Genomic DNA, 14,583 nt, shown 5'->3' on the forward strand with positions numbered 1-14,583 from the left:
AATAAGATCTACGCCTGGTTGAATCATTTTTATAATTTATTACTTGAGTTCATTACTTTAATTCAGCTTGTTACTTGAACTCATTTTTCCCAGTTCAGTAGTTCCTCCTGGTTTCGAAATATGTTACGTGAACATATTTTCCTAAGTGAAAATTTAGTGTTTCTAGTCTCATCCATTTGATCAATCAGCAAGTCCTCACTGAAACTCTACGTGTGCTAGGCGCTCTGCTTGGCTCTGGAGACTATTGGTAAACCTGCCATGGTCCCTTCTCTCAGAGCTCAGTCTATAGTAAGCAAAGTGGGTCATGACTGACAAGAGTCAAACTACTATAAATATATAATGGAAGAAGCTGCAGGATCTTTCCTTGTCTTTCTTCCTCGTGTTTGATTGATAATTGGCTCATGGTTCTTTCTAAATACTTAAATAATTTGGTGACATAAAATTGAAATAAAACCACAACTACTATTTACAACATAGGATAATGTTTCTTGCTTACTTGAAGTAGTCTAAAGTTTAGGTTGCTTTTTGAAATGAATTTTTAAGTAGCTGCCATCATTTCTTAAGCTTTTCTAAATATTCAGCATAGTGAAGTCACAGATTTGATTTTTGCAAATGAAGTTTCCACTAAAATAATGAAAATAATGTTTCTAATGAAGGAAGGACTGACACTAATTTCCATGTTTGCTCTTTTAGGAATGTTTTAAAGGAAGTTGGGCTACTCACAAGTTACTGCATAAGAAAGCAAGTAAGTAAAATCACACATCTCTCTACTATTTGTCTTAAGTGGCTTTTGTGCAGAAGACAAGTATTCTTCCACTTCTGGAGGTGTATGTTTGAATAGTCTAAAAGTATGTATCTGAATATTCTGAAAGTGTAATTCTAAAAACTAGAATTTGGACATATTTTTTGTTCTTTGTGGTTTGTAATCATGTAACTAAAATGTGGCTGAGTAATATCTTTGTTGATGTTATATGACACATGTAACATGAAAACATGAAATGGTTGCTAGGATATTTGGATCTTACTTGATCAGTACCTGAGAATGTCTAATCTTTTGGCAGACTCTTTCCTTTGCTAGAAATGGTGCACTTTGAAGGCAAGGGCACATGAGCTGTCTGGCTTTATTTAGCCTGACGTCTTTTGTATTTGTTTAGTTTGAATTTTGATTGCTTTTTCTACTCAAAATTATATTATTTTGTTTTTTTTGGTATTTTAACATTATTACTTATAGTCTAATGTTTAATTTGCTCTTTTGAAGTTACTTTGTGAGAAACTGGTGGTTGCTTCTTAGCGATTCTGTCAGCCACGGGGACGTATCTCGTATCTCTGATTGTAAAGCCTTTCCTGCTTAGCTGGTCATCTGTAAATTTATGTCACGAGTGTGGCTGGCTTAAGATGATGACCCATCACTGTTACCTGAAAATTGACAAGGGCTTTCTGTTCTCATCATGTCGCCGTCCTGATGGATGAAGCCTTGGCAGACAGCACAGCACGTGGTCCTTAGTTTAAGAGCTGTTCCAACTTCCTGGTCTTGGTAGTTTTTCTTCCTCTATTTGCATATGTTTTAGAAATTTGCTGATTTAATGAAGTTTGGTAGATTGTTTTATATATACGTGTGTGTGTGTGTGTGTGTGTGTGTGTGTGTGTGTAGCTTAAAATCACATTGAGATCAGTTTAACTACCATTTGAAGGGAACGGAAAAAGAACTTTAAGAAGATATTTTCTGTCGTTGTGTAAAGTGAAGTCTACATTTACTGGAAATGCTAGGCTGTTGGAGGAAATGTAGTTAGTGATGAGGAAAAATGATTGCGAATAAATGAGTTTATCAAAATAAATGACAGAATTTGTTACCTCAAATCAGAGCATAGAGATTGCTTTAAGTAATTCCATTTAACTTTATCCACTCGTACATTAAATATTATATTTCTAATGCGTTATGTATTTTTAGAGCTCTTTGAGCCAATTAACATTTTATAATCAGGAAGGTAAAACATAGGCAAGCGGAGTGTTGAAGTGAAACAGTATGTAAGTCAAAGAGCTTAGAATGGGTCTCTACCCCAAGCATTTGCTAACTCTTTGAAATGTGCGTGTTTCTTTAATACTGGATTTCTGTGGGTAGAGTTATTTCAGTATGGCCTACAAGAGAATTAACTAGGTAATGTACCCTAATAAAAAGCGTTATTATTCCTGCATTGAATGGAGGTTATTTTGGTTCTACTTCTACCTCTTAAGTGTTTAGTATGGTGCCCTCTTGGATCTTTTGGGATGATTTTCTTCAGTGGGTGAGCCTAACATTCTCCATCCCTTTGGGCTGTGTCAGGTAGAGACAGCCCTCCGCCGGCCAGCCCTGTGTCTTTCCCACACTAATAAATTGAGCCTGACTACACCAGTGTGGATGACAGCCCTAGAGGAGGGAATGTTTGGGGAGGGGTGATCTCCAGAGCTAAGCAGAGTGTTGGGGAAGGGTCTGGGAGAAAGAAGGTTGGGTTAGGATGGAACAGGGCATCATAAGAGACAGCACCTTATTCTAAGAAACAATAATGAGATACCATATATCAAGCAGTTTATGTCATGAAGGTGATACACTCAGGCTTTTTCTTTTTTGTGTGTGCGGATCTTGAAGGATGCCTGATTTATAGCTTTGCTCATGTGGGCTATTGGTCTGTAATTTGCTTTTAACATAGTTGACTGGTTTTGCCATTAGAGTAATCCTGGACTCATAAAATAAAATGGGAAGTGTTTCCCCCTCTTCTGTTTTGTGGAAGAGATTATGTAGAATTGGTATTATTTCCCCCTCAAATGTTTGGTAGAATTCACCGGTGAAACTGTCTGGACCTGGGGTTTTCTTGATTGCAGCGGTTAATCAGGCTTGAGGAAAATTTCAAGTGTGAGTTAAATAAATGACTCAAGGGCAGGATTTATTTTTTGTGTGTCATAGTAAAGAAGATCAGATAGATTAGAAAGACCTTAAAGGCACATAATGCTGATGGTTTCCTATACCGTGTCCCCTGCCAGAGTGTACATACGTAGTAGTGTTTGCTTTTAGTGAGATCTGTAAAAGTTGTAGCACTTCACATCTCAATATTAGTCTATCCTTGTTATGTATCATTGAGATAGTCATCGTGTTTTTCTTTGTCTCCCATTTCCTAAAATAAGAGGTGGAAGCATTTGATGGGTGTCTTTTGAGTAGCCAAAAATATGCCATAAAAACTCCATTAAACACACACACACACATCCCAAAAACTCTAATTCTTTTATGCCACTTCTCTACCCTCCAAACTAGTGTGCTTGATTTTGGGCTTGCAGAGTAAAGGTGTTATGTAGTGTTTCAGAACAGGTTCCACAAAGCATTTTGAGCATGGTTCACTTTGAGCCTTACCTCAAAATACTGAAATTTTGTTGTAAGTTTGTTGTGAGGATTAAATTAACAAATCCATGTGAAGTCGTTGCATGTGTATAGTACATAATATATAAGTGTTCCACAGCTATTTAATAGTCATCTCTGGAAGAACCGAGTCAGAACTGTGATCAGAAAATCCTGTCCTAGGCAAAGCTTAGACATGTGTAGTTATTTTATGTCAGCCGGCTGGAGGGGGCAGCCCTCCCAGAACCTTTTAAAGGCTAAAGCCTGCATGTGATGGGCTTTGGGCCAGACCTGACCATACCCAGTATTCTTTGACACTACCTGTAGCTTACCTGGCCCTGTGGCATCTTGATGTTCGAGAGACAGCTTACAAGTGTTTGTGTACAATGTCCTGTGCTTTCACAGCCTTTTGAGAAAGACCAGTAAGTAAGTATGCAAATTTGTTACCGATCCCCCCTGTCCCCACTGACCAGTCCAGTTCAGATTTATTAGGTGTCCAGTGTGTGTCTAGCACTTAGGGCTCACATCAAATTGCTCCTAAAATGTAAATGAACTGACTTTTGAAGTGTGAATTTCCCTAAGTAAATTATTAGAAGAGAACTTGCCATATTTCAATCTAGATAGCTTTTTGCTTATATTATTTGTTCAAGGTTGCTTTCAATTCTCTTTGGAAAATAGATCGTGGAAGGCTTAGAATGCAGATCAGCAGGAAGCTTTGAAAGATTTTACCTTTTTCCTTCTTGCTCCCGCCCCAGGAGTGTGTTAAAGCAAAAAGCCTTCATCTTGATTGTTATTCTGCCCTTGGTTTCAGGTGAAAATTATTCTTGAGGTTCGTATTTCAGACAAAAGCATTTGATGCAGTTCATAGCTGAAGCAGGCGTCAGTGGGCCTGCATTTCTGTTTTATATAATGTTTGGCCCTACTGGCAATGAATGGAGTCTATTTTTATCCTTGGATGAGAAACAGTTTTCTTATTGACATTAACATTCACAGCGACTTTCTTGAACTCCAGGGGGGAGAAAGATATTTAAAATTCAGTAGTACTTTTCTTTTTCTATTCTTGTTTTCTAACCCTTTTCTATTCTTTTACTTGCCTTGCTTCAGTTTCCTCATCTGTAAAATGAGGAAATTCTACTGGGTTGTCTTTTTGTTGTTGCCTTTATTCTCCATGCTGTACGTTACATTCCCAGAACTTATTTGTCCTGTAACTGAAATTTTGTACCTTTTGACCACCTTCACCCATTTCACCATTCCTCACTAGCTTCATATGGTATGATTCCATCCCTTCTCCCCCACTTCATGTTTTAAATAGATTTTTTTAAAGGGTGAGTTTTATTTTCTCATACACTGCTAAAATTATTTGAAGCCTGACTTTCAACACCTGTGATAGCATGCATGACAGTAATCAGAAAAGATGGGTGTGCATTGGGAGGTATGTGGGTTGATAGTCGTCGGTCTAGGAGGGATTTGAAATCCTGCTCTTTAAGGGTTTAGGTTGGTTTTGTTTTACACTGTAACTAAGAGATGCGGTCAGTTTGCTGATACCAGATACCATAGAAGGTCTTTTCTGTGTGAAAAGGGTCCTTAGGTGCGTTCAATATGACATTATGTATTAATAACTAATCTGGTAAGGAGTATGTGTATGTGTGTGTGTGATTCTTAAATTTTCTACTGCGTTTTCAGTAACTTTCTACTGATTGTTACCTCCCCTACCTTTGCCTTTTCCTACCTCCTTCTCTTACCCCTTTCCTGAAAAAAGGCAAATGATACTTATAAAATTATTAAAGCAGTTTAAAATATTGAATTGAAAGCCATCAGCTAAAGTGGGAAATGTGTTTTACTTTAAATTTGCTTTGGGTTACTTTAGAATCTTCTTTTCCTAAGAGGACAATTACAATTTAGTTGTAATACCTGCTCTTATTTAGAAAGTTTTTCCTAGGGTCAGATTTTACATTTCAAAACAGGCTTCCTATAAATTTATACTGGATAGAGACTACATTTAGCATTTACTTCGGAAAAGGAGTTCTTTGAGCTGTTCCTAGTCGACATTGTGTAGAAACGTACAATATGGTTATCTTGGGCTTTTTTCTCCCAAGACACTTAGATCTTTGAAAAGTCATAGAGTTGTGAACATAGCAGGAAAGCAGTAGCTTTACGATTTAATGTAGGTTGCGAGTTTGCTGGATTTTTGTGCCTGAGCTCTTTGGTGTGGTGTTCAAACAAGTGATAGTTCAGGTATGCTGCTGCTCATTAGCTTGACCACTGAAGCATTTCTTTCTTCTTTACTCTCATCCATCCATCACACAGAAGATGAAAAGGCAAAGCGAGAAGTGTCTTCCTGGACTCTTGAAGGTGATATTAACACTGACCCATGGGCAGGTTATCGATATACTGGTAAACTCAGACCACATTATCCACTGGTGAGTAAATAAGGTAATAAAAATTTAACATTCTTATACACCAATTTTTAGAAGTTGCCATTTCCTAAAAATAATACTTACAATTTGTATTCCAATTATGAATCATATAATCAGGATTAAATTTGTATTCTAGCTCTTTAGTGTACATTATTTGAACACTATAATATAGTATAATAGGGACAATTGTATAATTGTATAGTGTAATATAGTAGGGACAATTGGCAATTATGGATAGAAAGAATTTGAGATAAAAGGATTAAAACTTCCTTAGTCTTAAAAGAGAAAGTGTAGAATTGATATTTTTTTATCTGGTACGATGGTGGTGTATATGACTAATTTTCTAAAAATTTCTTTAACGTGGTGTGTTTCTAGCTTAATTTTGATATGGCTTTCCTGCCACTCCTACCCCTGTGTTCTTGTCAGATGGGCTTCAGAGTCTTAACGTAGAAATCCACTTAAGAAATCTACTTGTCATCCTTAAATATTTAAATTCTCTTTACTGATGTTTTTATAAAAGGAATAAATCTTTAATTTTAGAAATGTGGAAAAATTGCACAAATATTAGAAAGTCTTTTTAATCCTACCTCCCAGAGATAATGATCAGGAACATATTGGTGTGTATTTACTTAGAGACATTATTGTTTTTGGTTTGCCAATTGGTTTAGAACAGCATGGGCACCCAGTTGTCTGTGTGTACTCTTTAAATCCCTAATGGCCTTGGCCCCTCTCCCCCTTCCTTATATATCCTAAGAAAGAGGGTGGCGTTAACACTAGGGAAGCGAAGCTTAATCTTCGTGAGATAGATACGATATTTAAGATGTTGTTTAAAACTTTTTCATTTAATTGAAATGAATGAACTTTTTAGTGTTTTTTCCCACTTTTATTTCCTTTGTTAGTAAATTTCAGTAATGAAAGCTGCTTTCATATTTGACTCAGTTTTAACTAACATCTCTGATGTTTTTAGATGCCAACAAGGCCAGTGCCAAGTTATATTCAAAGACCAGATTATGCTGATCACCCTTTAGGTAAGTTCTGCTAAACTGATGTTTCAGTTTTCAATTTGTGAGCCTGCTGACTACTGCAAAGGAAAGGAGTGCCTTTTTAATAGAAATTTTTCAGTGCTGGATTTCTAATAAATGTACTTTTTCTTTTTTTAACACAGAACATTTGAGGGAATTAAAGATTGTTTCTTTGCATTAGAAATCTACCCATTTCTGAAAACATTGTTTATGTTGTTGTCAGAGGCTACATTCAGCATAGTATGGTAGTTTGTGTTGTTGAATCAAATTCTAGATTTAAAACATAGTTTTGATTTTAACAATGTCCTCCACCTTATCACATAATATATATTTATTAATAGATAAAAACAGTTTGTGGAGGCCTCATGAATGAATGCCTAACTAAGACTCTAAAGGGCTATAGCAGTAATAGAAATAGTAGTGATGATGATAATAGTAATGACGATGATGATATTCTGTACTTGGTATTTGTGTTTTTGTAACCGTGTCAGGCACTGTGTTCTAAGTTCTTACTACATGTGTTACTACTGGAGTGGGTTCTGTTGTCTTCTCCATTTTATAGATAATGATAGTGAGACACCCAAAGAAGATAGGTAATTTGCAGCACAGGTTAATGGAGCAGTCTCTGACCGTAGGGCCTGTACACATAACTTAAGTTGGGTTATGGGAAGTTATCGATTTTGCATGTCAAAAATAGTTGAAAGTCAGTGTTTTCATGTGGTTTAAACTGCTAAACTAAGGTACCTTTGCTTTGTTCTCTGAGAAGTGGGAATCATATTATGTTTTTATAAATATAATTTAAAAATTTAGTTAAACTTCACTATTTCAAATACATTGAGGGAAAAGATAGTTTGATAGCTCTTGAGGATGTGTAATTTCATTACTCTGTATTTAATATTCTTGAATGTAGTTTTAAAATATACATAGAAAAAGTAAATTCTAATAGGATAAAATGTTACACAGTGAAAAGTAAGTCCTACTCCTCAGAAGGAACCACTGTTAAGTTTCTTGTAGAACTTTCTAGAAATATTTTATGTGTGCACACGTATCACCCACCCCCACCTCCTGCCCTCGGCTAATTATATACAATAGGAACAAACTATATACAACTTTCACCTTGTTATAATCCCTTAATATATCTTATAAATATTCCGTATAAGCCCGTATAAAACTATTTCTGTCTTTTTAACGTCTGAAGTATTTCATTGTGTGGATGTATCATAATTTATTAAACCAGGCTCCTACTAAAGTATGTTTAGATTATTTCCAGGTTTTCACTTCTACCAGTTTGACTGTAGTAACTATTTTTACAATTATATGTTTGTGCACATGTGAGAATGCTTCTGTAGGTTGATTGTCTAAAATGAAATAGCTAGATCAAAGAATTCATGTATTTTTTATTTTGAGAGAGATAACAAGTTTTAGAGATTTTGCCAGTTGTTACTTCCATTAAAAACATAAAGAGCTCTCTTTTTTTTCATATCTTCCTCATCGTAGTGCTATTAAACTTGATGATCTGTGCTAATCTGAAAGATGAAAACTAGTATTTAGCTATTATTTTAATTTGTATTTTTAAATTATGGATAAGGTTGAGAATCTTTATATGTTAAGTCATTTGTATTTTCTTTCCTTTTGAACTGTCTGTTCATTCTTAGCCTTTTTCCCCAGTTAGGTTACTAGTTTTTTCCTTACTGATTTATTTATAAGTGCTCTTTCTATACATCAAAATAATCTTTGATGTATGTGCTATAAATATTTTTTCCCAATTGAACTTGACGTTTTGTCTTTGTTTATAGCATTACGTTTTTGACAGACTTTCAACATTATTCTGTATTAAAATTTATCAGTGTTTTCCTGTCAGTTATCTCTGGCTTAATGACTTAGAAAGACCTTTTTGGTTCACAGATTATAAAAATATTTTCCCATGTTTTCTTGCACTATTTTTATGGTTTCACTCTTTTGTGTGTGATAAAAATTTTGATCCTTTGAAACTGATTTAGTATTAGGAATTACATATGGATGCAGCTTAATTTTATTCTCCAAAAAATATCTGGTTGTCACATCACTAGTTATTTAAAATATCAGTCCTTTTCTTACTGATTTAAAATGCAACCCATATCATTATATGAAATTTTCACATGTCTTGGAGTCTGTTTTTGGATTCTGTTTTGTTTCCTTAACTGATTTGTCTAGTCATGTGCCATTGCCAAACTCATAATTATTATAGCTATACGTTGTTTTAATATTTGGTAGGCCTTGTTGCCCCCACCTTTCCTCTTTTTCAGAATTTTCCTGGCTATTCTTGCATGTTTGTTTTTCCATGTGAAATTTGGAATCAGCTTGTCTGGTTCCCAAAAATATCCTGTTGCCATTTTTTATTGGGATAGTATTAAATTTATAGACTAATTTTGGAAGAATTGACACCTTTACAATATTGAGTCTTCCTATCCAAGAACAGGGTATGTTTTTCTATTTTATTTAAGTCTCCCTCTATGTCTTACCGTGGTAGTTTTAAATTTTCTTCATTAGGTCTTTTATTAAGTTTACTCCTGGATACTTTATCTGTTTTAGTTAGTCTTGTACATAGTATCATCGATATTTTCCAGTTCGTTTATATGTGGGAAAGTTATTGATTTTAATACATTTATAATCTGCCAACTTGCTGAATTTTTATTTCTGATCATTTACTAGGTATTCCCTTATTGTAGGGATACATAATCATCTGAAATTAATAAGAATTTTGTCCTTTTCTTTCTAATTTTATATTTTCTTTCTTTTGTTTAATATACCTGCTAGAACCTGTTAGAACAGTGTTAAATGGTGCTTTACTGGACTGTCCATGATGTGGGTTCTTGGCCTGAGAATCATATTTATTAGGTTGAGGTGGTAGCTAGCCGTGTTATCCGAATCATCTTTCTAGATGATCATTTATTTTCCTTCTTTAATGACAATATTTGTTATTAATGTAACAAATATGAACAATATTTGTTAATACTGAATTATCCTTCCCTTTCCAGTATGTCTCAAGGCATGGTGTATTACACGTATTTTAGATCATGTTTTAATATTTTAGTTGGGATATTTATATCACCATTTATTTAAAAACACTAGTTTATGGTTTGTTATATTCTTTTTGTCAGATTTGGAAATAATCATTATACTGGTTTTAATATTTTTAAACATGAATAATTTGAGTTAAGCTAATTTTATTGATTAGTGATGCTTCTTAGGGCAATATTTTTTAAACTTTACTGACTATGACTCAGAGTGAGAAATGTATTTTAAAACATGAATTGGTGTGTGTGAGTGTGTGTGTGTGTGTAAATTAATAAATAATAGCACTTACCCATGCCCTGTATGATATAATCTAACATTTTCTATTCCTTTTATTTACTTAAAAATTGTTAGTCATAGGCCACTAACGGGTCACAAACAGCAGTTTGGAAAACACTGACTGAGGGTCCTGTTTAAAAAAAAAAATAAATGAGTATAATTGACTTATCAGTTGTTGGTTTATAGTTGCATCATGAGATGATGATCATGAAAGCAGTTTGTCAATTGTGTGGTAGTATTCAACTATGAATCATTTACTGACTATTTTATTAGCACTCTGCCTGTTATATAATAAGTACTCCGTATTGACTGATTTCTAATAAATCTGGAAATTTGTTCTCTAGAATTCTTTAGTTTATGTAGCAAATTTCCTTTTCATGTTGAAAATATTTTTAAAAAATCTGACCTAGACCCTCCCAAATTATAAAATACCATTGTATGAAATAGTGAGACTTGATTATTATTATATTATCAAGGAGAAAATTATAAATACCACATCTTTCCTTTCATTTTGGTTTTACTTACTGATTTTCCTTTCCAGGAATGTCCGAATCTGAACAGGCTCTTAAAGGTACTTCTCAAATTAAATTACTCTCATCTGAAGATATAGAAGGAATGCGACTTGTATGTAGGGTAAGAATTTTTCCCTCATTGGGTAGGACACGTTTAAGCAGTTATTAGACATGAAGTCAATGATATGCTGATTGACAAAGGGAGAAAATGTTACGTTGTAAGCCTAGCCATACTTACTGTTTTAGTTAAACTTTTGTTAGTATATAATTCTGTATAACAGTTGTTTTCTACTTAAATAGCCTGTTTGAAAATTAAAATGGCAGGTAATCTATATTGAGTTGAGAGTCTATTTTACCCCATGTGTTTTTTTTTTAAACCAGGTTTTTGTGATATTTTCTCATTTTATTTTCATGAGTCATCATAGTATACAGCAGAATTAAGGCTTGTGTAAAATTAAGCTAAAGCTCCTTTTGTGAAATGCCCATGCAGTGTGGTAGTAGTGGCTGGTACTTACTAAGTCAAGTCGCCTGGTCACATTTTTCTAAGGGGAAAAAACTGAAGAATTGATAGTTTTCATTTAGAAATCAGCCTTAAAGTTTTTATTCAGTGCTTAAAAGTGATTTGATACTAATTTTCTTTGATAATCTGGAGACATTTATAATTCTGTCACTTACGTGCTGTGATTCTTTGAGGAAAAACATTCATCTCTTTTATTTCCCTCCTTTCCCTTCCCTGATACAGAAATATGACAAGACTCACCTTCCACCACTTGATTATTGTTTAGATCACATAGGATGTACATTTTCACATAAAAATCATTCAGACTTACTCATTAAGATATTTGCTAGTTACCCCAATTTTATTTATATATGTGCAGATGTGTACACGCATACACACATTTATTGATGGGTGTTAGAAATACAAATGGTTATAAAATGAAAATTCAGAATTATAATACTCAAGGTACGATGCATTTTACAAATCTCACAAAAATACACGATAGTACAAAGGGGTAAAAATTTCATTTCTTCTAGAATGTTTTAAGTTTTTTGTTTTTGTTTTTTTTACAGCTGGCTAGAGAAGTACTGGACATTGCTGCAGGGATGATTAAACCGGGTGTAACTACTGAAGAAATAGATCACGCTGTACACTTAGTAAGGACTTTGTGCTTTGAAGTTTTTTTTCACATTATTAGATGTTTTAGACTTCTAAGTAAGCTAAGTTCTGAATACCTAAAGTAATTTGGCTAAGCTTATTTGAAGGCTAATTTTTACTTTGTTTCAAATACAGAAAATATTCAACAACCATTATTCCCATGTTTCAGTATCTAATATTGAGGTCTGAGGTGAGCTTGAAATACTTTGTTTCTGAAACCTCACATTTCATAACAGTTTAGGTTTTATAAAATGAACAATTTTATTAGTGGTTTAAATAAATTATGTCACCACATACATCAAATTCTGAAATAAAAAAGAATACAACTTCTGAAACTAGATTAGTGGAAAAAATGTTCCCTTTCACATCCACATCCAATAATAAGGCAGTAAACAAACCAGATAAATATTTGTAGTAAATATGATACAGGGGTATCTTTTCTATAAAGATTGTCCATCAAGGAGAGACCTTGAAAACCTGTAAGAGATGAGTGCATCCATTATATGATTAGCTTGTTCACAAAAAAAGAGCAATAGTTATTAACTAGAAAATAAGTCACATGGAAAACCAAACTCACTCTGTCATCATACACATGAAAATCATAAAGATTTACTAAATTATTAAGTATGTTAAAGATGTTTCTATCCACTGTGTGTGTGGGGATGCAGAAGCTGGTACTGTATTGTAAATTGGGACAACTCTTTTGAAAGGCAATTTGACAGTGTGTCTTGAGCATAGTAATGTTTATAAAAACTTTACATTCACAGTTTTATAAATTGTGGTTTTTTATTATTATTCCATATTTTGTAAAATATGTAGTATGCAATACTTACATTTTGACTGCTTCCTATGGTCCACGTGCTCTTTTGTGTGCTTCCTTTAGTAACTCATTTAATCTCCCCAACAACTCCACGGGGTAGATACTACGAGCATCTCTGTTTTATAGATCAGGAAACTGAGGCCAGGGAGAGGTGAACTTGCCCGAGATTACATAGTTTGTGATGGAGTTGACATTCAGTCAAGACAGTCTGCTGTGAGAAATATAGAAGTATCTTGTTAAGCAGGGGAACAGTGATAGGCATGTAGTTGTTGGCAAGGAGTAATATGTTTTTGTAATTGAGGAAACCATTTAAATTTCCAAGAATAGTGGGATTGTCAATAAAATTATAGCGTATTCCACAAATTGTATTATGTGCAACTATTTAAAAATTATTAGTCTGAAGACTATGTGGCAGTTTGGAGAGAAAAATTATATATGCTATGACTTCCACTGTATGAAAACATATAAGTAAAATAAGACTTGTTATGGAAAACCAGACCATTTTCTTAGAAGTTCCTTTGTCGTTTATTCTGCATGACTGTAGTGATTAAAATATCCCTGGGGGTACTTTACCATTTCTTAATTATACTTGTGTTCATTTTTTGGTCATAGGGATATAGCGATATAGGCTTGTTTCTATATAAGAAATTATAATTACATTAAAAGTGCATGTTAACATTTACTTTAAATAGTATCATTTTACTTTAATATAATTTTCATAAGAAGTAGTTCATTCTAAACTAGAGTCTTCAATTTGTATATATTTGTAAATATTTGTAATATGTGAATTTGCTTTTCTTTTGCAATTATCAATATACTGGTTTGCCTACAGTATCTCACTGGCACAAGCTCTGTTGCATACTGTTTCAGATCATATTCACTGCTATTTCTAACATAAAATATTAAACAAATTCTTCAGTAGGAGCATCTGTACGACAAATATTTTATCATTTTTCAAATTTTAAAATCCAGTTGATTGCAAAGATTAATTTTTTTTCTTTTACGTGTTCCAAATTATTTTCTCTGTATTTTAATTTATTGTAGGCATGCATCGCCAGAAATTGCTATCCTTCTCCCTTGAATTATTATAATTTCCCAAAGTCTTGTTGTACTTCAGTGAATGAAGTGATCTGCCATGGGATTCCAGACAGACGGCCCTTGCAAGAAGGTGATATTGTTAACGGTAAGACACATGTAAGTGACTTTTGTCACCATGAGCAAAGAAACAGCAAGCTTTTGGGAGTCTGATAGTGACTTGTGTTTTCTTCAGTTGCTTCTTGTCTTTAACTTACCCTTTTTCCTATTTAAAATTTTACATAAGTCTGTGGAAACCTTTTATATGGTTTTAAGATACTGCTTTAAGACTACTTCTAGTATGATGTGTTGGGTACGTATGTGATTGGGGAATAGGGGAAAGATGTCAGTGAAATGTGGAAGTAATGTTGATGCAAATGGGATATTTTTCCTTTTTCTTTTAGTCCATTAATGAGTTTTTTATTTCAGTGTGTTTTTTTTGTTTCTTTTTTTAAAATTAATTATTTTATTTAAATATGGTTGGCATACAGTCTTATACTGGTTATGTTAGTTTCAATTGTACAATATATGGATTCAACATTTTCATACCTAACAATGTGATCAACCCAGTATTCTAGTAATCTGTCATGTGTAAACAAGTGAAACCATACGGTTATTTCTTTCTCTGCCTGACCTACTTTACTTAGCATAATACCCTCTAGGTCCATCCACATTGTCGCAAATAGCAAGATTTTATTCTTTTTTATTGCATAATATTCCATTGTGTGCGCGCGCGCGCGCGCGCGCGCACACACACACACACACACACACACACACCACATGTTCTTTATCCATTCATCATCTATCTATGGACATTTAGGTTGCTTCTGTATCTTGGCTATTGTAAATAATGCAGCAGTTCCACTTCTGGGTATTTATCCAAGA

General features: G+C 33.8%; 1 protein-coding gene across 2 annotated transcripts in view; it reads left to right on the forward strand.

Annotated features, from left to right (window-relative positions):
• The window catches only part of METAP1 (methionyl aminopeptidase 1), a 62,271-nt gene that overhangs the window by 34,050 nt on the left and 13,638 nt on the right, over positions 1-14,583 (forward strand). For both annotated transcript variants that reach the window (XM_081046234.1, XM_081046233.1), the window contains 6 exons: positions 694-745; positions 5,672-5,784; positions 6,749-6,809; positions 10,678-10,769; positions 11,720-11,803; positions 13,669-13,807. In XM_081046234.1, coding sequence (XP_080902360.1) covers positions 694-745; positions 5,672-5,784; positions 6,749-6,809; positions 10,678-10,769; positions 11,720-11,803; positions 13,669-13,807 — 541 coding nt within the window. The remainder of the gene's footprint in view (positions 1-693; positions 746-5,671; positions 5,785-6,748; positions 6,810-10,677; positions 10,770-11,719; positions 11,804-13,668; positions 13,808-14,583) is intronic.

This window comes from Rhinolophus hipposideros (assembly GCF_964194185.1).
Source record: "Rhinolophus hipposideros genome assembly, chromosome: 1".
Taxonomy (NCBI): domain Eukaryota; kingdom Metazoa; phylum Chordata; class Mammalia; order Chiroptera; family Rhinolophidae; genus Rhinolophus; species Rhinolophus hipposideros.